This window comes from Lycium ferocissimum, chromosome 7, assembly GCF_029784015.1.
Source record: "Lycium ferocissimum isolate CSIRO_LF1 chromosome 7, AGI_CSIRO_Lferr_CH_V1, whole genome shotgun sequence".
NCBI classification, from domain to species: Eukaryota; Viridiplantae; Streptophyta; class Magnoliopsida; order Solanales; family Solanaceae; genus Lycium; species Lycium ferocissimum.
The window spans coordinates 10,811,865-10,836,967 of NC_081348.1; the positions used below are offsets into that span (position 1 = coordinate 10,811,865).

Here is a 25,103-nt window from a genome sequence, read left to right on the forward strand (position 1 = left end):
GTAAGTTAGATTAGGTATAACCTGCTATCCCGGCAGGCTATATTGCAAACATGTTAATACATGTAAGGTGCTAACAGAATTAGTTACAGAAAAGATTGCGCGATGGATAGAGATGACCAAAGACTGATGAGGCACAAAAGATACTTATTGAACAAAATCCCAAAATTAAATACAATTGTGTTAGTAATAGAAGAAAGTACCCAATTAATTTTGCACTTTCAAGTTTTTCAATACTTATTTCTTGAAAAAGCCAATAGGCCTGTACAGACAAAACTATGTTGCTATAGAAGGAATCACTACATTGAAAAATAGAAGTATTTCCCAAGCATCTAAAAATTATATGCCAAACGATGTACTCTCAAGTTACATTGATGTCTTCATGCAGCCATTGCCTCATGAAAAATGCCCATGTACCCTAAACTAATAGGTACCTCCAGTCCTTTGATATATCATATACATGAAGTATCCCAATAAATGAAATATCATAACGTCAATATCAAAACTAAAGTGACGGAAAAAAAATTCTTCTACTTACTAAGGAAGTAAATAGTTCATTTCCTTACCTCTTAATATGAGTTCTCCGCAGTTCACTTATCAAAGTAGACCACACATCTGAATTAATATGACATAATATTACTTGGTGCTGCATAAACCACAGGGCGAGTCCGTGTGTCCATTCCCTGCATTAATACTATAATAAAACAACTTGCTTTTAAAAATCACATATCATCAAGAAAGAGCACAATAGAAGAATCACATTTCTTTTACATCATGAAAATAGAGAGAAAGCAAGGAGTTGAGCTATCAAAATTACTGCATTTAGTCATCTTTAGGTTGACAAACACATTAAAAGTATTGTATGGATATACATTTATCCTCGCCAAGATATCAACTGAAACGAAAACAGAACCAATGAAATTAATTATTTACACCTTAGTATTTAAATAGATACTCCAGACAAAGAGATAGAATGAAAACTTTCTCTCTTAATTATGAATAAGCAACGAATCTGCATGAGAAATCTAAATCCAAAAACATGTGATATGAAAGAGTTGATAAGAACAACATGTATATTTAAGATAATCTCCAGCTGACCTTCTTAGCTGCTAGTCGATTTCCAAGTGGATTAACCAAATCAAATAATCTAGTAAACGACAGCTCTTCATCATTATTATCGACCTGCATAGACCAACAATTCCTTAATTTCTAGAGTAATCTTAATATCAAATGAATCTCTTTTGTAACTAAAAGCATCAATAGTAAATTCAGAAAAGTGATCCAAGATCCAACCTTCTTTCAGAACAACTTAATATAACAAAATGATACCACTTCCAGAAGATTGTAGGTACTGGTCCATTTAATTTGCAGATAAACCCCATAGAGTTTCATTTCAACTATCATCACGTCTCTAAATTGTGGCTTCTTAACTGCATGTAGTTGTTCAGTAACCTAAGACTTTTACAAACATGAAGTCATGGACTACTAAAGTATTAATAACTTTTGACATATTAACAAAATATCCCTTTCCACCAAATGTGTGTAACTTAAAACTGAACAGTGGCCACCCAATAGATCAAGCAAATCAATACTAAAAGGGCCTATAACTAATGAAAATAATGGACACCTAATTATGTATATATTATTACCTTAGTCCCGTTCAAAACGAAGGCCTAAGCATTTTGCTCACGAAGCTGTCCACTGGAACCACCAATAGCTGCAAAATTGCAAGACTTACATCAAATATGTCCAAAATAAAATATAAGGAAAGTAGGGCCTAGATAATAAACCCAATTATTTCACATTGGCATATCACTTAAAGAGAAACAGGAAAATGTAATGAATATTCATTGAACCAATATTCTATTTAAAACAAACTTGCCAACTCCTACTGCATATTTCTCTTTTCCGATCTCGACACCAGGGAAAAATTAAAAAGAGCAGTATTGTCATTGAAGACAACATTATCCATGCAAACAATGATAGTATGATAAGATAAACCATCATAAGAAGACCAGTAGCATAATCTAAGAAATCTAACAGGAAAGCAAAACCTTCTCGACCAATGCATCCACATAATAAGGCATACAAAATAAGCAATTCTTAAGCATACCCGACATAATTGGAGGAAATGGCAAAAAATATAATTTTGATTAGCATAGACAACATTGACTCCATATTCGACAATCCCACCCCTAAATAACAAAATCAACAATCTAATACTTTCTTATATAATTAAAATTAGTTATATAGTCATGCCGAAGACTTACATAGTTCTATCTTCAAGAAAAGCCATAGTGCATCCTCTCATAAGTACATAAACAACTCCCTGAAAGCACTATCATTAGAAGCCTGAAAGTTTAGAAGGACAGACTCAAAATTAGCATCTATTTTCACATTCACTAACAAAATAGCCAGTTTCCCAGTTACCTTATCATATCAGAGTTTTCATGTTTTAGTTAGTCTTCCTTTTACCAACGCTACAAAATAAAAGATAAAAAAAACTGTTAGAGACAACAGTTTGACAAATTAGAGGCACATAACACTTGAAATTTATGGATGCAAATCAGAATCAAGGTAAATAATTAAAATTATTGGATTGACGTATTCAGTTTTTTGGGCTTTCTAATGTATGTTGTCGAAGATTGCTTAGAGAACATGGTTGTCCAAGATGGATACTCACATTCTCTTTTGCCTACATTTTTTCCTTCCTCTCAACTTCCTCACGAGCTTCTCGCAAAGAACATGCATGGCAACCCTCGATGTCTAATTTTCATTGCTTAGTAGTGAGGAAACTTTGAAGTCACAAGAGAGGTTCAAAAAGAAAACCAGCAAAAAAGAGGAACTTATGTAGATAAACAAAATTATTGAAAACAAAATTGAGCAGAAAAAGAGTAGTAGGAAAAAGAACTCATCAAAATACGGCACAAGTGCAATAAACAAAGAAAACCTGCACAAATAGCTCATCAAATCAGAGAGTTCACACCAGATTCAAATAAAGCAAAGATGGATAAACATTGAAAGAGTAAACACCAAATCCTAATTTTACCAATAGGTAGTGCAAACAATAAAGAAAGAAAGATTGCAGATCACTCACCAAGTCAATGAACACAAATTTAGAGAAAGAGGACATCGGAAGAATTTGAGTAAAATTGAAAGAAGTGAAAAAGGTCAAATATAACCCTCTATTTTAGTTTAATAGTTAAATATACCCTCCGTTAGTCAAAGTAGATAAATATACCCCTTCCGTTAAGAAAGTACATAAATATACCCCTCAGTTGACAGAATCCCCAATTCCACCATTATTTATCCGATTTAACTTAAAAAAAAAAAAAACATGCCCGACCTGCCCCGACCTGCAAATTAAATTCTTTCCACCCAAATATATCCACCACCACTACAACCGACCCAACACAACCACCACAACCAGTAAATTCTTCATAACCATCCTTGCATGTATTCTTCCGTCTATTCTTCTTTTTGTCATTTGGATCATCTTTTGTTTGTTAGTTTACCATTATTGGCATTATTTAATTATAATGAAATTACAATTTTCTCTTGTTTTTTTCCAGTGCATGTAGCACAAAATTGAAGCAGAGAAGAAACTGTCAAATTTCACATTTCAAGAAGGTTGTTCTAGTGACAACAACATTTTGGTGAAACATTTGCAGGAGGAACTCCGGAGCTATGTAAGTTATATCCTCATTTATAATAGTCCAATGTGCAGTTAAATGCTTTTTGTTAGTTCTTTGAGTTGCAAGTTCTAGTGGCAGCTATTACTAGCACTTACATTTATGAGAAATTCGTGCTGTGTCATGACTAAGATAATCAGTTTCAAGCTAATAGTGTGATTATCTGAAAAGGAACTTTATAAAGAGAATAATTCCACAATAAGCTGTATAAATCCTGCTAGTTTCTGCATTATAGGAAGCTTTGTCCTTTTAGCTTTCATCAGATTGTTATAAAGGGGTGAAGGATTGATCTTATATCTTGAAGTTCTTTTGCTCTACTAAATTTTAAGTATGCTGGATTAGTGACTAATTGGATGACTGTCCCACCGGTTATCAGAACATTTCTTTTCAGTGCCACTTTTAACTATAAAGAATTTCAACTTTGGTTTATTTCTCAGAAAAGAAAAAGATTAAATACCTAAAACCCTCCCTAAACTAATCCATGTTTTGCAAGTTTAATGGTTAAACTATGGGGTGGTACTGTTACCCTCCCAAACTATTTACTATCTACTTTGACTAACGGAAGAAAACATGCAAGTGGTGGTGGGTATATTTGGGTGGAAAGAATTTAATTTGATGGTCGGGGCGGGTCGAGCATGGATTTTTTCAGTTAAATCGGGTAATTAATGGTGGAATTAGGGATTCTGTCAACTGAGGGGTATATTTGTGTACTTTCTTAATAGAAGGGGTATATTTATCTACTTTGACTAACGGAGGGTATATTTAACTATTAAACTAAAGTAGAGGGGCATATTTGACCCTTTTCCCTTGAAAGAAATAGAGAAGTCGAAGGAGCAGAACAGGGCTTCGCCTTGATGTTTGAGGCGAACACGTGTTATAAAGGGTTGCACTACACGTGTCCTTAAGGAATGATACAGAATTACTAAATAACCCATAAAGGACTTCATAATTACAGAAACAAATTTTAACCATCAACAACAAAATCATAAAATAAACCACATAAATTCAAGTTCAATTAACAGTGCTTCTAGCTTTAAGTGCAGATTTTCCTGCCAAGAGAACACTTCTTTCAAGGAATGAATTCAATTACTTCAAAATAACTACTCCGTACCATTTATATATGTCGTACAAAGATACCAACTGATATCAGTATATAAATACTATGTTAGAACCTCACAGAAAGAGGTACCAATGGTGAAAAAATAAAGACTAGTATGCAAGGACCGGAGATGTCCTTAGCAATCAAAACATGTCATCAGCAAGTAACATATATAACGAATTACAGGTTTACTAAATAGCTAAGTTGCTCGGATTCTTCACTTCCGGTGCCGCACACGTGTCGACACGACGTGGGTGTGGGTGTGAGTTTGGGATCCGTACCGGATATTTTCAACCAATTTTGAGGGCTTTGATCAAAATCGACGGAGAAGTTCGGACAAATACGACTATCTTTGTAATCAAAACAAAAGCTACATTGAAATTGTACAAAACGGAATATACCTTATGTATAGAAATTTCTAAGACAGTCCTTCTCTTTATATCTCCTTCTGGGATTCTCTTCTTGATCAATATTATCTCTTTGGAACACCTTGTAAGTTTTTAACATAATATCTCCTATTTTAGACATGTAACTCTACTTTTAGTTGTTTGAATTATTTTTAGCCGAACCCTCGCACCCGTATCCATACCTGGATCCGTGCCTCCAAATCTTAAATGTAGATCATGAAGGATCCGACCTCTAGATGCGCATCCATATCAGACACCCACAGGCCACAACTGAGTCCAAGCAACTTAGCTAAATAGTATAACATGTTGACTAGAAAACAAATACATTGATTAAACTAAAATCATTGTCCTATAAGTAATATATATTGTGAAATAGATTCAGCCATTCCTATTTCAGCCATTCCTCTACCGTCAAAAGTAATAGACATTGATAATTTTGAATCATTTAGACATTTCTAATTGGCCTTTTTAATTCTATTGCAGTTTTCTCTTAAACTGGACATGTTGGTGAAACTAATCTCTAACCTCTGTCATCTTTCTTTACTTCAACTCTACTGCATTCAACTAATGTTTGTTTTTTTGTTGTTAAGAAATTTGTCATTTTCAAGTCACAAAGCAGTTATAACATGCCTTAAGAATCCTTCATAATCAAAGGCAAAGTATGCTCAGGAAAGCTATTAAACATCACTATTCTGAAAACACCATAGTCGCCTTTTGTATAAAGTTTTAAGTATCCATGTAGATGTTTCATATGGCTATCAAAAGGAATATTTGTAGGTGAGCATTTTATGTGAATCATATTAGACAGGGCAGACAACTTATTGTACAGGACAAATATTATGGGGAAGATAAGAGTAAGATTCAATTACCACATTAGTTGGAGTTCTTTTCCCAAAGCTTTTATCCATTGCTGTCTGTTTTTTTTTTTAAATACTTCCCTCATAAGGCTTTTAAGGTCCCTCCAGTGAGCCGTTAGGAGATAAAAGCTAGCAAATAAACACTAAACCTACATTAGGTAAAGAGCAAATTAGATCAAGTAAAGTATCTACTGTCCGTACAGGCTATTGCAAAGATGTTATTACTTGCAAGGTGGAAATATAACCCGATATATAGAAGATCGCTCCAACTGATGGCAAGGACCAAAGACTAATGAGAGACTTCCAAGATTCATTTTCTTGAAAATGCCAATTGGCATCTGTAGGCAAAACGATGTTTCTAATATTGGAATAGTCATGATTATGAAAAGCTTGATAGCATCACAAAAGTTCAAATACATATTTAATGGTTCCTTTCCTCAGAAAATATTAGTGTACTATTTCAAACTACGTGATAAATCAAGTTGAGGCTTCGGTTTCTTCACGTGCCTTTACTGAATAAAGTATTTACCTAGACTCCTAAAGGATTTTAGGGTAGTTTTTTTTGATTAAGCACCGGGTGTCCGAGTCTCTTTGAGCCCCGACTAATCCCGGGGGTGCACAGGCCCTCTTTGAGAAACTTATAAACGGTCAATATCTAATCATATAAACTGATACAATCATCTTGCCTCGCATAATCACCATTCGCTTTTGGGAAGCTATCAGACAATCAAACTTGTCGACAATCAAAGGAAATTCTTTATTTACATACTCTTTAACAGGAAAACTCAAAATACTCAATCTATTACATTGAAAATGTGAAAGAGAAGAGCATATTATTGCCTGAACAACAAAACAATTATTTTTCTAACAAAGTTCTCTCAAGTTACGTTGTTGTTTCTTGTAGCCACATCCTCACAAATAATATACCTATGTGCCCAAAACCAACAGGAAACATCTACTCTTTTTATATACTATCAACGGAAAAGGCTCAAATATGCCATCCAACTATCGGAAATGGCTCATTTATGCCACTCGTCAATAGTTTGGCTCATTTATGCCATCGAACTATAGGAAATGGCTCATTTATGCCATCGAACTATAGGAAAACTACCCTCATCAATAGTTTGAATTTATATCGCCCGTTAATAAAAATGACTCATCCATGCCATATTTCATTAAAGCTGATTTTACAATATCATATATGACACGTGGCCTCCAACAGATTATGGTTGTGAGTGGGTAAGGCAGTCGGATTTTTTATTAATTTGGTATTTAAAAAACAAGTTTAATTGAACGATATTATAATTGGAGGCCACGTGTCATACCGGTATTATAAAATGGCATTAATAAAAAATGGCATGGATGAGTCATTTTGTAAGAGCGATGGCATAAATGAGTCAAAATATTGATGAGTGGTAAATGGCCATTTCCTATAGTTCGATGGCATAAAACCATTTTCAAACAAACTATTAGTGGCATAAATGAACCATTTCCGATAGTTGGATGGCATATTTGAGCCTTTTCCGTACTATCAATATCGAAATCCCAGTAAATGGAACAACTTAATAGCAAAATTAAAGTAATTGGAAAAACTCTTACAGTTTACTTGGGAAGCAAAAAGATTATGTAACCTATTAATATGAGATGTCTGGAGTTCACTATCAAACAGACCATGTATCTGAACGACACCGGAATATAATATTACCTCAGTGCTGCATAAACTACAGAGCGAGTCAATGAGTCCATCTCCTGCATTGACCTATACTGAAAGAAGTTACTTTTAGAGGTCACATCAAGAAAAAATCAAAGCACAAACATCATATTATCATTTATAAATGAAAGTAGAGAGGCAAGTAAGGAGTTCGGATATCACAAGGACTATATTTAAACACTATTAGGTTTACAAACACATTAGAAGAACTGTCCAGATACACATTTCTATACATATTTCTACTGACCTAGATATCAAATAAAAAGAAGGAAAGTTAAATGAAAACTAATCATGTATATATACCTTAGTGTTTAGATAGATACTCCACACAGAGAGATAGGACCAGGGCTTTCTGTTAATGATGAATTCTTGGCAAAATATAATTACTAATTGTAGCACGCTCAAAATGTAGAGCATCATAAAAGAATTATCCAATATTCATTTTCTTTCATGAAAAAGATTCATTCTTTTAGAAAAGAATCAATTTGCAAATACATTCCTAATAAGGGATAAGCTGCATATTTCACTGTCATACTTTTAGTTGCCAAAAAATCTTTTAAATGACCAATATTTGTGCTATCCAAAGTTCTCGCCTTGCAAAAGGATTAAAAAAAAAAAAAAAAACAGAGAGACTCCAAAAACAGTAAAAAAAAAATAAAAATGAAATCAAAGCTCACCTGGTAAATCCTATCGGGACCTGAGAATGACACTAATAAACACGGAAGAAGAGGGTGAGAGAATCCACCAGAGTGCGTAGGAAAAGCTTGCGGAGAAAATTGGAAGAAGCTGTGAGAGAGAGAGAAATGAAAATAACTACACAGCTGGAAAGAAGTCACGCAGGTGTGTTGTACATGTTACACCTGGAAAGCTAATTGACTCAATTTAAGCACAAAGCCCAAATGTAAAATGACAGAAATACCCTTCGTCGTTCAAAAAGCTTCACTTATTAATAGTTTAAATAAATTAAATAAATTAAATTAAATAAATAAATAAAATTAAATAAATAAACTAAATATATCTGTATGCCTTTTCTTCTAATTTTATATTCCTTGTGTCCTCGTTTTTTCCTTCATGGGTGGCGTCTTCCTCCGGATTTTTAAACATCATAAAACTATGTTCTATTTATGTTCTTCGTGTCGTTATGCACAGGAGTAGCTGGGTCTACTTTGATGAAATCAGAATCTTAAATTTCTTACAGTGTGTTGTGTAGTGACGGACACAGGATTTTCACTGAGAAATTCAAGATATAAAGAAATAAACACATCAAGAAATCATCCACTATATATACATACAAAACAAAAATTATACTTTTGTATGATTTAATTTTCCAGCATAGGGGGTCAGTTGCGCCCCTACCTCAGCACCTTGTACTGTGGAGTACCGCATGCATGTTGAGAAAGGATATTAGGGAGCACATGCTGAACGTATATATTATCAAATAATCAAGGAAACTTAATTTTCTTATCAATCCAGTGCGAGAAGGGTAATCTTCTTGTTGATTCCAGACCATACATTCCAGACAATTCTTTTAGGAAATTATGTTTATATAAATGATCTCATTGAATGTGTGCAAGTAATAAGCAGAGAATAAAATGAGAGAATGTAATTTGAGAAAGTTTGGTATATCCCACATAAACCATTAGGTGCACCTGTCAAGAAAATTGATGTCAAAAAGACGGCATATACTCAAAATCACATGATAAGAAGTTATGTGAAATTCTTCCAATCTCTCGAAGTCCAAGCAAATTTAATTAAAAAAGAAAAAGCAGAATTACAAAAAAAAAAAAAAAAAAAAAAAAAAAAAAAAAAGAACATCCATATGGCTATGCCAACTAGATTAAAACTTTTGTTATGCACTCACACTTTTAATGTGTAGAGAATTTCGAATGTCATAAAGCTAATTTATTGAATTTGGAAAGAGTCAACTATATATAGACACACACACTAACTAGTGTCATTTGGCCTGTTCAGCTCTTGCTTCTTTGTTTTTGCAACATTAATTTGACACTTTTCAAACAATTCTAAATATTAAAATACAAATACGTATATGAAAGTTAAAGAAAAACATTTTTCTGAGTTTATATATTAGATTTTTTTAAAACTAAACACAAACAATTGAAAGCTTTTCTAATTGTTATTTTACTGAAATTCTTTGAGATTAACGTCCTCGATAATCCAATGAGCTTTTCATATGTTAAATTAATCTCATTTGTTTCTTTGAATCGAACCCATATTGGCTAACATATTTGTAACCAAAAGATATTACGTCATTCAATTAACGCCAAAAATATTTAATGTGAAAATATTGTTGTATGAGAAATCAATAAAGTTAACTTATAAATACATATAAAGAATTAAAAGCCTTGATATTATAAGATATTTTTGTAGATGCTCTTTCAAGTTAAATCACACAAAAAAGTACTGAAAAGTAATAAAAAATTAAATTGTTCTTACTTTAAGCTTTGACTTTCCTTCCAAAAGATGGCACGTTAAAAAAAGTAAAAAATATACTTTTTGCAATTATCTGGTATTGTTATTGTTTGGAGATAAAATTGCATTTTCTTTAACTACAATATTTTTCCAAACATTTTCAGAATATATATAAAAATAATATTTTATAGTTCCTCTTTTAATATGTAATTTATTAGATAAATTTTATGTTAAAAGTGTGCGCACGTAAAATTTGATTAATTAACTACCTTACTTCGAAGTTCATTTTCGATTGAGATGAAAGGACTATAATAACATTTGTGATACATTTTAAAAGTATTTAACAATGCTATAAGTTTATTCGTATTTATTTTTTTAATTTAAAACTTAATCCTACCTTAAGTGAAATCTTTATTCTTTATTAATTACTTATTTTTGGTAGCATGTGCGATTCAAAATTACAGCAGAAAATAAACAAAAAACTTTATGTTTAACCGAACGAATAAAAATTGAAAATAACAAATAATAATCGGTAAATAACATCAACAAATAATAAATAGTACTATAAGAGTAATATTTTAGTTCAATAATTATGCCTATATTAAGATAGAATTTAAATGACGGGATAATTTTTTACGTGTCTATAATAAATCTTAAGGAAAAATATAAATTAAAATAAATTTAATAATATTTCCTCTTAAAAGACTCAAATATGTATGAGTATGCTTTGTGGGATCCACTTTAACTTTGTCATGACATCATCATTTTAAGTGGCATTAAAGAAGTCCTTAAAGTTCTCAAAATTTCCCAAAATGGTGAGCATTCATAAAGCCATAAAAACTTCAATTAAGGGTAAAAAGAGACAAAACAATTCATGTGAGGACTGCAAAAAATGGTATTCTCCCTTATATATATACTAGTTATGTGAGGCCCGTGCTAAGCTCAGGCCCAAACTCAAGATATAAAAATAGATATTTTAATTAAAGAAGTATAATTTGTGTTAGTACAAGTGTACAACAACAACAATCATATACCTATTGTAGTCCCACAAGTGGGTAATTACGTTAGTAATAATTAAATTTCATATAAATATATTTTCAATATATGAAAGCAAAACTTTAATTGCACCTTTTAATATTTTAACTTCCATTTTGATGAAATTATTTACTTCAAATCAAATGCGGAGCCAGAATTTGACATTTATAAGTTATGTATCCCAATTTTCTAAAGTTATTTAGCTCTAAATAAATAATCTATACATAGTTAATGAACTTTTAAGACAAATACATAATTTAACTTCATGACAAATAATCGGAGTCAATTCTCTCCTTAATTAGGGATCAAGGGTTCGAACATGGATATGGAAAAAATCTTTGGAGGAGCGGCTTACAAAAAATGGCTATACTGATACAACGCTTTAATTATCGATTAATTAAAATAAATGCGAATATCGAGCACCAAATAAAAAATCAAAGAACATGAAAAATGAGGTAGGAGGTTCGATAGCTTTTGAAAAGTAAATCTTAAAAACAAAAAAAATAAATTTGACTTAAATAAATAAAATTAGAACCTAAAAGTAATTAATTAAAAAGTTTTAAAAAAATTTGAAAATTCTTGCGAGAACTACAAAAGTCCCTAAGTTTTCCCTTATATATAGTAGTAATATATATATATATGTACACACACACATCTCTATATATATATACACACACATATCTATGTGTGTTGTTTGGGTTGCATTTCAACTTAGTTAGGATGATTGCCCACCTACAGATTCAGTACGAGTTATGGCCTCATCGGCCTTAGAAAGTAATAAGAGTTGCCTTGATGGCCTAAGTAATCTGATGATGTCCAGAGTATATGAGTTATAGATTGGTACACTCAGGGTGCACCGGGTGCCGGCCACGCCTCCCCAAGTTTAGGGCGTTACAAACCACTGAAAATTTATTAAAGTCAATAAGATACTTATTAAATCTGTATTGTTTACATTCACAAGTCTACAATAAGCTCAATAAGAAATAACGGATATTTCCAGAGTCGAACCAAATAAGAACACAACAAAATAAGCTAGACGAAATCATTGAGTACCGAATCAACAATTTCTAATCGTAGTACACGGTATAAAGATGTTTATCATATCCAATATTTAGTTCCTCTTTAATTAATGAACAATAGCTTTACACTTCTAAATTGTAACCGCGCAAAGCAGAACGCAGTATTGTCACCCATGAGGCCATGGCATTAAAGCAGCACAGTCGTCTTATGAAAATAGTGTGACCTGCACTCCTTTGAGGGTTCTTATTGTTGCAATAGAATTGTTGTATATGTGGTCAGCAAGTGGACCTAAGCGGGTACTCCTGGCTTCATCTCCAGGTAGCTTGTCACCCTCGAAATCTACAGTTCAAGAAACAAATATGGGCAATTTGAGATAAAAGAGAGAGAAGAGTATAATTTTAGTGAATAAAATGATCACCAACGGTGCATAGTACATTGCTAGAATATAAAGATGTAGCGGATAGTCTTTAGCTGCTGCTCGTGCTGTAACCTTGTTATTCAAGAAAGCAACTGGAAATCGTGCTTTGGTCATTCGACGCACTTCCATTAGGAGAACTTAGGAAAAGGGAAAAAAAGAGGTATTTCAGAGTCTACTGGTAGGTTGGTAAAAATGGAAGGAACAGTAAAAAAGTAGGATTAGTAAATCAGATAGTGTTTTTCCACATAAAACGAAGCACCCATCTCTATGTCTATCTACAAAAATTAACAAATGACATTAATCTTTTCCTTCCTACCCTTCAAACAAATCAACCTGTTGCATTTATAAAAATAGAAAGCAAGGCACCCAATCTCTATGTAAATCTAACCCCATACTGAACATGGACGAAGTGTGCGCCGAAACCACTATCATAGCAACTAGGGGTGTCAAAGATGGCCCAAAAGTTGATGGCCCGCCCAACCTGCCCAAAATTCTATGGGTTGGGCTCAAGATATATTCATATTGGGCTGATTTTAGTCCACCCCAACATAACTCATTTTAAAGTGATCTCTAACTTGGCCAAATACTAGCCCACTTCTAGCTCATTTTTAAGATTTACTTTAATTTGAGTTTATTACTTGAGATTTACTTCATTTTTTTCCTGTGTATTCACTTTTCTTATATCATGTATCTCATAAGTTTGGAGTGTATTTGATAATTGTGGAAAACATTCCACGAAAAATGTTTTCCGCAAAAAAATATTTTCCCGGGAAAATGTTTTCCTAGAAAATAGACCCTTCAAAAAAAAAACTAGGTCAAGTTGGGCAGGTCATGACCCAGCCCATTTCAGCCCACTTAACTTTTGGGCCATTGTTAGCCCAAACCATTTATTACCTCAGCCCATTTGATGGGCCCAATTTCAGCCCAACCCGCTCATTTGACACCCCTAATAGCAACTATTGGAATGTAGATCTAAAGCCCTCAACGTGTTCAAAAATGAATTCAATGACTGTTGACTCATCATAATAAGGAATGACAAAACTGAGTTAGCTGCCAAATCTTGGTTATTGAAGGATAAAATGCAGAAAAGTAATTTCAAGGTAGTCGGTCGAATTAATTGGAATGGGTAAATATAAATAAACGAAACTGCATTTATCAATGCTAAAACACAAAGCGCCCAACTTTGAACACAAATTCTATGCATGTGCCGTACATGGGGAATCCAGAAGTTAAACTTTATTCAAGCAAGATCCATCAACTTGACTAGATTTCCATGGCAGAAGAACCAAGTTCTTGATATGAGAAATTATAGAAAATAGGAAGATATTTTCATGAAATAAGATGTTACCACAATAATGACCTTGTGATGGAGTGAAATTTGTCATCATCCAAATTTGAAAGCTCTTGAACACCTCCAGCAGCACCAACAGCTTTGCTTTGTGAATCTACTGTCCCTTCGGCATTGTCTTTGCACGCACTAAGATCAGCCTTGACATCTGAAGAGTAGACACAATGCTTTTGGAGCCACCGATCAGTCTCCCAGAGTACATGCATTATGCTCTCTCGTGCTCCATAACCATGACTCTCATATGGTAGAATTACAAGGCGACAAAGTGCACCATGACCTTTCAGTGCATTGAAGAAACGATCTGACTGTATTATGCAAAAACAAAAAAAATGATTAAGATCAAGACTCTTGAAGTCAACGCTAGCAAACTCATTATATAAATCTTGCAAGAACTAGCAAATTTATGGAGTGAATCGAGACCAGTTGCAACTATCTTACCTACTTTAGTTGACAGGGGCAACATTCAATGAAAATATGGCAATCTTGAAACAGGAGGCTGAAAGAAGTAAAAATAAGAGGACCGTCATATTACCTGCATTGTCAAGGTTCCTGGATTGTTGTCCTCCTCCCCATGGACAAGCAAGATAGGCTTCTTAATCTTATTGGCTGACATAAAGGGGCTCATCTCAACATAAATATTGGTCGCCTCCCAAAGTGTTCTCTCCTCATTCTGGAAAAGAAAACAACTAAGTTCTTAGCAATGCAAGTGAATGAACTAAAGCCTCCTATAATGCAGAGAGAAACACCAAATCATTAGGACTTCAGACTTGTCGGGCTTAAACAGGACTTGGGAGGACTACCTGGAATCCAAAAGGTGTTAGTGTTCTGTTATAAGCTCCAGAACGAGCAATTCCACAACAGAAAAGATGAGGTGCATGTGCAAGGAGGTTTGCTGTCATGAATGCCCCATAGGAGTGACCACCAACAGCAATTTTGTTTGGATCAGCCACCTGCAAGACAACACCAGAAAGCTCAGCCGAAACTTCAAAGTTTAATGCGACATAAGTTCAGCGAGGGGGAAAAAAAAAAAACTTACTCCCCGACGTATAACTTCTTCCACTGCAGCCTCAGCACTTGCGACAAGTTGTTCTATATACCTGGTTAAGCCAGCATTTATTCATATAAACACCCCAAACCTCCAAGTAGCAGATAGAAAAGTAAAAGAATCCATTTCAGCACAAGACAGATAAAGGATTAATCCAAAAGGAGACGATGAGGAAGCAAGTCCACTCAACATCCCACGACACCCTCCCTTCTCCACCCCCCAAATAAAAGCAAGAAAGTGAGAAAAAAAGAGTGTAATAATGCTTCTTCACTTGTCAGCAATCACAAGGTCGCAAAATCTTATGGAGGAGAACTTCAGTAGAACACGTACATGTAGCACGTTATTCAGCATATACTGGGGGAAGGTTTTTACATTCAAACTACTCCCACGATCATTAACTCTACAAATTACTAATACATCAGCAGTATCAGTGGCTAGCACAATACTAGTACAAAGTGGATTTTTAAAGAAGAATTAAATTAGTGGTTTTGATGGAGAAGTCCAATATGCGCTCCAACAAGCAACTTTCAGAGAATTTTTAGTGAATTAGCTTACTGTGGGCTTAACCATCTAGAAAAGAAGCACAGGCTCTGACTCACAAGACTAGATTTTCTACACTTCTCCTCTTAAAGCTTAGTCTTGTAGGTATGCTTCATTAGTCAAAAAAATCTAGGAGTCCATTTAGTCTTCTTAGGGGGTTGGTATGTCAATAGAAAATGTAAAAGACTTCTAAGGGTAGATAAAATCATTGAATATTTAAAAAGTGAAATGAGACAATCAAATTGGAGCAAAACGAATCATGAGGATTGATGTAGCTAGCCCCAACTAGCTTGAGATTGGTCTTATTTGTTATTGTATTTGTAGCAAGAAGAAAGCCTAATTTTTCCACAAGTAGACCAATGATTCTTAACGAGATTTAGTCAAGCAGTCTTATTGCTGCTCAAAATGATAAAGAGACGTCACATCCTTTAATATTTGTGCATAAGTTTACCTGTCATTGGCCTCTTCATCACCCTCTCCAATGATAGGAATAGTCGGCCCTGATAAGACAGCAAACCTGAAATTTATGGTTCCAAATCAAACAGATCCCCGAAAAGATTAATATGACTACACTGGAAAGATAACAAATATAATGAACAAAATTGCGATGGATAATACAGAGAACAGAGACGCACCCCCTTGCTAACCATAGGAGGGGGGATGTTGGCCCAATGCCAGCAAACTCATTAGGAGAACCTCGAACTTGGCTAGCTGCCTCTTTACTCTTAAATTCTCCAGGGTATGACCATACTAGGCATGGGAGAGGTCCATCTCTTGAGGGATCATAAGCTGGTGGAAGATATAGGGTCGCAGTAAGTTGAACTCCATCCTTCCTCTGATACCTGATCATTTCTTTTTGCAATGATTCCAGCTGTGGGTATGGATGAGGGAAGTTTGTTATCTGACATGCTTTTTTCTCTGGCCAGCTCAGAAGGTAGTACTGAGTGTTTTCAGTTTTGGATTCTTTAGAAGTGAGTATCTTCAACTTATTTATTGACAATTCCCCTTCCTTCTGATCAGACATCAAAGCAACGACGGTCTCAAAATATTTTTCCTTGTCACTCTGCCATATTCGTTCCTTACTGCCTGTATTTCTGAAAGAATTCATGTCAGATCACTTTCTTTGGCAAATGAAAAATATGGAAACAAACTGCACCACCAGACCTACATGTCAAACAAATCGAGGAACGGAATGTTTCCTTCTGGGGTAGCGCCACTTCCATTTAATAACACATAAGTGTTCCCATCATCTTCCTTCTTCACTTTCGCAATAACATAAGTTCCAGCAGGAGTTCTCCGCGACATGGGAGAACCAGGATCAGAATAAACATCTTCAGATGATCGATCAAATAGGATCCGTGGATTTACATCCTCTGATCCGGGGGATATAACCCATGTCCTCACCTTCCTTGTTTTGTACCACGATTCATAAACTAATGCAAGTGTATCATCACACCAAGAAATCCCTCTGTACATGTAAGAAGATCCAATATAAGAATAGCATCATTAATTGGACAATAATTTCGGTTCTTAGTTCTTTGTTGTTTATTTGACAAGTGAACTCCCTTGTCAAACATAGAGGATAAATCACGCCTGTTTCAAGGCAGTAATTGATAGCAAGACTATCAGAAACATTTTGCTATAACCCTATATAACAAGTAATATGTGCTTTCAAGTATCTATAAAAGAAGTCCATATCCATTTATTTTGTAAAATGAAAAAGGAAAAGCTATCACTTTTTTTCTAAAACCTGGCAACCCAAGTCAAATATGGTATTAATTGCGTAAAAATTTTCTTTTGAGGACTTTGGATTATAAAAAAAAAAAAAAAAAAAAATGGTATGTTTTAAGGACATTATCTTATGTTATTTGCAGCCATCCACCAAAATAACTTGACATTCAACTGCTTCTAAGTAGCATTACAATCCATGCTTATTAGAGAGGAGGAAAACTTTACAAATCAAGAATCAACGACAGTTTGGATGTGCATTTCAGAAGGTTTGTACGGGATTGCGAACTTGGGAGTTTGATATATTGCTAGCAAAGGTGGAAGCTCACAACATCAATGAAGGTGCACCAGACAAGTTGAGATGGGGAAACAAAGGCACATTCACAGTGAAAGAATGCTATAGGCAACTATGTTCTCATAATCAATTGCCTGATATATGGCCATGGAAGCTAGTATAAAAGACTAAACTGCCTATGAAGATTACATGTTTCAGCTGGGTTATACTAAAGAATGAATGTCTTACTCTGGATAATCTGAATAGAAAATGCTTCCAGTTGGACAACATATGTTATTTCTGCAAGAGCATTCTGGAGACAGTTAACCACCTCTTTCTGCACTGCCCATTAGCTTATGATCTATGGAACATGCTCCTATGTATTTTTTAATTTAAGCTGGGTGATGCCACAAAGTTTGAGAGAAGCCCACACGTCTTGGATTTATGGATAGTTGATAAGACCATCACAAAGGTCTGGAATATGATTCCTGCTGCAATTTTTTCGTGTATTTGGACTGAGAGGAACAAGAGTACGAGAAAGAATTAACATGTTCCCTACGAGGAGAAATTAAAAGAGGACTCAAATGTTTAGGGAAGGCCAAGAGAGGCAAGTTGTTTTGAAGGCAGTTTTCCGATCTACAGACATATGAGTCGCATTGTTCTCGAGTACTAAGATTTATCTCCGAGTTTTGAGATGTTGAGTATGTTATTTCATTTGCACCAAGGTGTGAACTCATGACTACTAAGTATTAAAGGATTAGAGGTTAAACGAATCGACGTCGGAAGAAGGTCGAGAACTGTGCAACTTGACGGGCAGATTGACGAGCCGTCAACATGGTCGACGGTCCATCAACCTTGCACCGTCAATCAGCCCTGAGAATCAGAGGCTGCTGCAAGTTGACGGTCGTCAACAGTGTTGACGCCACTGTCAAAGTTGAGGCAGTGGTTGGGCTTTTGAGATATTATATATATTGACCCCTATGTTTGTTAAGATACAACGCAGAATTGGTATGTGCATATATGTATAGTACGAGTACAGGTTAGCAGATCAGAGATAGATTCATTGTTGACGACTAAAGTCTATATGGTTGATAGACCAAATCCTATGGGCTCATAATAACGACATAAGGTAGTGAACAAGGAAAAAAAATTACATGGGATTGAGGATAAGTTAAGAGAATGGTGGTATGAAGAAGAGGTCGTTGTAAATAACATGGAGGGAATGACGAGTAAGGAAAGAATAGGATAATGAATCGATAACTAAGAGCAAGATGACAAGGACAGCAAGTTAAAGGATGAGTGGAGAGTGAGCAGTGACATTATGAGATATTCGTGATTAAAACAAATAAAAGGAAAGATTTAGAAAGGAGGCGGATAATTAAATGCCTACCCGCTATGGCGGCTACAATGAGTATGGTATGAGGAAAATACGCTCCCCGCAGGTACTTCTGTTCTAGGAGAGAAATTAGCACATACGTCAACTCCCATTCAAGCTCTTAAAGCCAATTGCTTAGTTAATCTTTTTTGCTGGACAATGTTGTCCCCGGTATCTAATACTGAACAGTTTTTAGATTTTATTAGTACCCTAACTTTAGAAGGAATCAATGTATGGGGGCCTGTAACTCTCTTTTGTATTTTGCCTATCTGTAATTACGCCCCTGTAATTATGCATTTACTTGATGCTTTTCTAATGAAACATCTTACTTCATCAAAAAAATACTTGCTAAACAATTGGCATAGTGACACCAAAAAAAACAGAACCATTGACTATTTGCACACTCTTATTCAAAGTATAACTTGCAATCCGATACACCATAAGTATTATCTTCCAACAGAAAAATATTAATCATTCTTCAAGCAGGTTTCCAAAGATAAATGGAAAAACAAGTTTTAACACACATATGAATCCCAGATGTATAAATCACATTTGTTGAGCAACAATCGTACATAACATGACAGGTATAATTTTGTACATACCCATAGCGAAGATCCAATTTATGCAAAATTTTAGGCTGTTCATTTTCAAATGGTGCAGCAGATTGTGTATAAATTATGTCACGTGGAGAAACTTCAACTTTAGCATCACCACCATCTTGTGTCTCAACCCTGAAACAAGTTCAGGTGAAAAGCATCAAATGAGTGACAATACTGACAATAAAGCATCAATTAAGTGACGTTACTAACAATTCCACATTTCGATGTGCAACTATTACAAATTGTCGCTTCAATGGGGTAATAAGTGCTAGATAGCACAAGCATCCAGATATTAGTGGATAACCAGGAACAAGTTATTCACATGAGAAATATAAAACAAACAATGCCTATCTTTCTTCTCCCTTCTTGATAGATCAGTAATCATTCAAAATTTCTTTTATTCTTTTTTCATCAAAAAAGAATTGATATGAGTCATAAGCCATAATACGAACCAAAAATCAGTTATAAATATCTGGATAAGATTATCAATCAATCCCCCCAAACAGGACTCGAGGCAGTTTAATTTTTCCCATCAAATCCAAAACCCTCCATCTTTCTTATCTGGGCAGTCTAGAAGCACATCCGTGGAGGTTCGTTAACCAGTGAACTAAAGCACTAGAATAGATTTTATATGCTTACCAATAGAGGGTCGATGGTTTATCTGCTCTCCAATTGATTGATCGCATTCCTTTCCTCACACTATTGAATGCAATGGGAATATCTTCGGCAAGGGGCAAATCGCAAAGTTCTCTCACAAATTCTCCATTAGCTTTCCACACTTCAACCTTTTTGGGAAACCTTCCACATGGTACAACAAATGAAAACGGCCTGTGAGTTGAGGTGATCATAATGTATGTTTGGTCTGGGGAAGGGTCCATTGAAGTGTATATAGCTGGTGGACCAAAAGGCTTCATTTCCCCATCTAAAGAAGCCAAAACCAGCTGTGTAGTAGCATAATACTCAAACAGATCTTCATCATATTCATCTTTGAGCAAATCCTGATAGGTTCTAGCTTGAATAACATTCTTCTGCTCATTAGATTGAATCTTGGGGCCAGAGGGAACCAAAGGTTTCCTTGGTGGATCTCCACGAGATAATGGAATGGTACTCACCAAAAGAGTTGAGTCATTCACCCAAACAAAGCTGATAATGACAGAAACAGAGTTGTCAGGACAGGGAGACAGTAGCTTCGAATCAGCAAACTTTCCTCTTAATGACAGATTGCAAATGGAAAAGGACATACTTGTCAAAAACAGCATTTACATATATATCTGGTGACTCAAAAAGAGGTCTAGCTTTCCCAGTATCCACATTAGCAACCCATACTCTCAGTTTGCTGCTGCTGCCATCATCCTGATACAAAAAATAAAAACATCACATCTACCTCGTGACAAGGGACCTTACATGAAATTAGGCATAAAAATGTCAGAATTATACAAAGTGAAATAGCTGAAAGCAAATCTAATATTAAGTTCTCTGTAACATCAATGTACAAGTAATATAGACACATAGGCGCACGCATGCATATATCAAAATACCTCATCAAGACGGACACTGAAGGCTAAATGCTGACCATTATTTGACCTTCATAAAAGAGAAAACAATCAGATGAAGAAGGAGACAACTATATATAAAGGGAAATATTCAAAGAAAAGATGGTGAAGATTTTTCCTAGAGATGATGAAGAAACTTATAAAGTTGCCTTGGAAAGAGCACTCCTTTATACCATGCCGATAAGATATCATCACAATGAACCTTCATGGAACTGCAAACCATGACTTCTCATTTTCTTCTCTAGTTTCACATTGCATGCAGAATTAGGAAAACTTTCTGTTTTCTTCCAGTAATTAAAGTGATGTACAGGTTTAACCAGGATGATAACTGATAGGAAGCACTGAACTTTTTCTTTTGGATATGGCAAACTCCACCCTCCAAACTCCCTTTACCTAGGAGAGGAACATGGTCCTTTCCAACTTTGCTACCTTAGAGACTCGAAAACCCAACCTCATCGTCGGAGGTGAAGGGGTCTTACTTCTAGAATATCCCTCTCTTAGATAGGAAGTACTGAATTATAAAGGAAAAGTTTTTATAGTTTTACTTATTGCTAGTCACTCAAATGCTTTCGAAAGATGAAAACCATCAATGGTTGACCAAGAGTAAAGGGTGACATTCAGTCAACCAGATCATCTCTTCTCTTAGAAATGATACTCACTTCTAGGGAAGTTGCAATAAGTCGTTAGTCAATAGTCAAAGGTTTAGACCACTTGGAACTCATCACCATCTTGCCCGCTTAGGAAAATCTTCCTCCCGTTTGGGATGAGATGAATTTTTGGAAGTAAAAAACTAGCTGGTTATCATCTCTATGAAGGTTAGAATCTTGGAACAAATTGTTCTCTCTACCAATATACCTTTTTTTGACTTCCAGTGCATTTTTGACATAATTGACATGACAAATATGGGGAAGGGAGGTTAGCTTGTGTGAACATGTTACATGAAAGCTAAAAGTGATATAGAGTAGTATTAGTTAATAATATTATCCAACATTAACTTTTTCTTGTGAAAAAAAGTTAGATTAATCCTACCTTAACATCAAAAAGTACATTTTACATCTTAAAGTTGTGTCAGTCTGAGATACATGTAGTAGTACATTTGCAATAGTTTGTCACTATCCCAAATTGGAAAACCTAGTGCAACTACAGCATAGATTAAGAGAAAAATGTGATGCTATTATCGCCTAAGTCATTAGAGATAATAAATAATACTTTAGCATAAGTATAAAAATGACACATCAAATTTAAAATAATATTACTAGCAAGTGTTATTATGTGTTAAAACTTGTTTATCTGAATGTAGTTTTTGCAATTCGAGAAAAGGGGTCAATCTTTCCGGTATGGACTCAAAATAAAGTAGACAAAATGGGATCAAATGATTATTATATGCAGTACATATTAACTGGTAAGCCTATTGTGAAGATAAAGTCATTACACAGTAACTCAAAGCACGCATATATGAAAATGGAGAAGGAAATTACCATGTTACAAAGTTAATTTTAGCACCTTCTGGGAGATCCTGAATCTCTTTTTCCGGTCCTAGGCTACCATCTTCCATTAACTGATGGATCGCTATACCAGTGTAGAAAGACCTGAGAAAGAACATCATAAGATCCCCTGTATGGGAGCTACTTAATAAAGATTGAAATAGTACCACCATCAACTCATCAAGGCATCAACAATTACTAGCATTAAAACAAGAAAACATTTCTTCTTAAGAATTAAAAAAAAGGAAGAAGAAGAATTATACCAGCAAGGAGAGTATTCTATGAAAAGAACATAAGAGAGACCAATTATAGAGCCAGATGGAATAAAATAACCTAACATAGCGTCTCAAGCACTTGAGTGCTTGAAGGAAATATCAAGAGAAGCTTCATCATTACTCACATGCGACTCCTGGTATTACATTTCCCGTCGATGCGAATTCCAGCAAGCTTTTCCTCAGGTCTTGCTAAATCTGACAAAGGTGGCAAGGATCTCCGCTTAAGAAACAGTATTTTATCCCTTAATGGAGAAAATGATAGTGCTGGAAGTGGTGGAGCGTCAACAATATCTCTAATCTCATGGGGAGGAAGACAATATCCAGTAGCTGATGCTGATTCTACATCTGGTAAAATTTATGAGAAAAGAAAAAGATTTAATCACCATTCGCAATATACGCATATTTTATTGAAGAGAAAAAAAGAAAGTTAAAGAGTAAGTAAACATGAAAATCAGGGCGATGAAAGATGAGGAAATAAATGAAGAACGTATGAAATTTACACATCAGCCACCCCCCCCCCCCCCCAACAAAAAAAAAAAAAAAAAACAAAAACATGTCGTAACTTAATTAGCTATCCTGTTTTTATCTGTGGAAAGTAAATACCCCTACATTGACATAAAGCATGTGCACTGACAGAGGAAGTAAATACATGAGGCAAAGGAAGAGCCTTTACGGATGGACATGGAGAAAAGCAAACAACTTTATTATTAGTATCTATAAGCAGTAAAACAGTAAGGAAACTTTTTCCATTTGAGATCCAAAGCTTTCCAGCATATAAATCCGCTGAAGGAGGCATTAGCTATGTTGCATCGATAGAAAGTTAACTTGCCTTAGAGATGAGGAACAAAGGACTTCCTTTCATATTAAGGAGTCTGTTTAAATGCCATAGTTGGCCCTATGCCCTAAAATCTGGAATATAGTGCATGTGTAAATTGGAAAAGATTATCCTTTTCACAATGATTCTCATTTTAGGATGTAAGGAAATCATTTATCTTCAGTAGCACATTCAAAGAACCTTAAGATGCTAACAACTTGCAGGAATGAATATTAATCAGACCCAAATCCAATAAAATTCTTCAAGAATTAAACAGTTAATATAAATCAAACAATCAATCAACAATGCCACAATCCACACAAGTTTGGATCAGTTAAACAAATCTCCTACATTGATTCCGCTCAAATCAGGTCCACCCCATTCCAATAAAAAGAATTGCTTTTTTTAATCAAACTAGACGCACGCACTCTAAATCCCACACTTATCTCTTCATGGACAACTAGTCTAACCCCAATATATCAACTAAACTGTTAAATAGAAGTATTACAGCCCCTAGTATACGACCAGATTTTTGGCCATGTTTATGAATGAAAATACTTTCACCTGATCAAAAAAAAAATTTACAGCAGTTCTCTTATTTTATCCTTTTTTGACAAAAACGGGATTCATTGGCTTCAACTATGAGAACTCTACCAAAATTCTTCTATTATTCATCAAAGTTCCTCCTAATCTCCATCAACATTAGGATTTACCCCTGTTCTATCATCGGAAGAACGGAATTCATCATTTACCAACGTGTTACTTGGGTCCAGTACTTAAAAAAACAACTTTCAAGACAAGGTGATAGTTCTCTAAATCTCATACTGGATAACTAGTTTAGTCCTAAGTAGTTAGTAATAAAGGTTTAACTGGCAGACATTAAGGAAAATAAAGAGTACCGTCATCATAAGCAACAGCAGCGCCGTTAGAGGCAGTGCCGTTACCGCCGTTCTCAGCCGTAACGGCGTTGACGGGGACAAGATGATGAAATCTGGATGAAGCCATGCTGATTTTAGAGAATCTTCTAGAATGCGAACGCAATAACGGAAAGCGTTTAACGGGGCGAGGAAGAGAAGAAGAAGAAGAAGATGAGGAGAAGAAGAGGGTTTTGGTTGAGTGTAGAGAGAGTAAAGAGAACCGATGGTAGACTTTTGGAAGGCTCATCATGACTGGTTCCTAGTAAATTTCAATTATTCCATCCATTTGACAGATTCCAAAGTTTTTTCCTTTTTTAATAAAGCCAACTTCCCCTCACTCTTTAGATTTTTTCTATTTGGTCATTTTAAACAAAGGCATGAGAATTGAGATGCCTTATTTTTTCAATCTTTTTCAAAGATATTATGTTTTAGTGGGGAGTGGAAAATGCAGAAAATTAATTACAAAGAAAAAGAATCATTGAGAA

At 34.9% G+C, this 25,103-nt stretch overlaps 2 protein-coding genes across 3 annotated transcripts; both read right to left on the bottom strand.

Moving 5' to 3' along the window:
- Positions 1 to 5,745: 5,745 nt before the first annotated feature.
- Positions 5,746 to 8,363, bottom strand: LOC132063332 (uncharacterized). The gene is made up of 4 exons (XM_059455828.1): positions 8,067 to 8,363; positions 7,758 to 7,811; positions 6,278 to 6,390; positions 5,746 to 6,201 (listed from the first exon to the last, which is right to left on the bottom strand). The coding sequence occupies exons 1-4, from the start codon at positions 8,181 to 8,183 to the stop codon at positions 6,168 to 6,170; spliced, it is 318 nt and encodes a 105-aa protein (XP_059311811.1). The 5' UTR covers positions 8,184 to 8,363; the 3' UTR covers positions 5,746 to 6,167.
- A 3,893-nt stretch (positions 8,364 to 12,256) lies between these two features.
- On the bottom strand, positions 12,257 to 25,072 carry LOC132063333 (probable glutamyl endopeptidase, chloroplastic). 2 transcript variants are annotated; one of them, XM_059455831.1, is made up of 15 exons: positions 24,601 to 25,072; positions 23,013 to 23,232; positions 22,607 to 22,717; positions 21,114 to 21,159; positions 20,819 to 20,928; positions 20,215 to 20,718; positions 19,579 to 19,707; positions 16,768 to 17,067; positions 16,235 to 16,693; positions 16,051 to 16,116; positions 15,051 to 15,111; positions 14,815 to 14,964; positions 14,547 to 14,684; positions 14,027 to 14,319; positions 12,257 to 12,587 (listed from the first exon to the last, which is right to left on the bottom strand). In XM_059455831.1, the coding sequence occupies exons 1-15, from the start codon at positions 24,866 to 24,868 to the stop codon at positions 12,575 to 12,577; spliced, it is 2,868 nt and encodes a 955-aa protein (XP_059311814.1). In that variant the 5' UTR covers positions 24,869 to 25,072; the 3' UTR covers positions 12,257 to 12,574. The 2 variants fall into 2 exon arrangements, with proteins under 2 accessions (XP_059311814.1, XP_059311813.1); XM_059455830.1 differs by having other exon boundaries at positions 14,015 to 14,319.
- Between the last annotated feature and the right edge of the window lie 31 nt (positions 25,073 to 25,103).

Excerpts from the sequence above, each read along its gene's own strand:
- LOC132063332 (XM_059455828.1), bottom strand. The coding sequence starts at position 8,183 with ATGATGCTCTACATTTTGAGCGTGCTACAATTAGTAATTATATTTTGC. Across the intron at positions 6,391-7,757 it reads GTAGTTTATGCAGCACTGAG|ATGCCAATTGGCATTTTCAA; the intron begins GTAATATTATAT and ends TTTTGCCTACAG. Across the intron at positions 6,202-6,277 it reads GTTATATTTCCACCTTGCAA|GTTTAGTGTTTATTTGCTAG; the intron begins GTAATAACATCT and ends TACCTAATGTAG.
- LOC132063333 (XM_059455831.1), bottom strand. The coding sequence starts at position 24,868 with ATGATGAGCCTTCCAAAAGTCTACCATCGGTTCTCTTTACTCTCTCTA. Across the intron at positions 19,708-20,214 it reads AAACCATCGACCCTCTATTG|GGTTGAGACACAAGATGGTG; the intron begins GTAAGCATATAA and ends AACTTGTTTCAG. Across the intron at positions 14,965-15,050 it reads AAGAAGTTATACGTCGGGGA|GTGGCTGATCCAAACAAAAT; the intron begins GTAAGTTTTTTT and ends GTTGTCTTGCAG.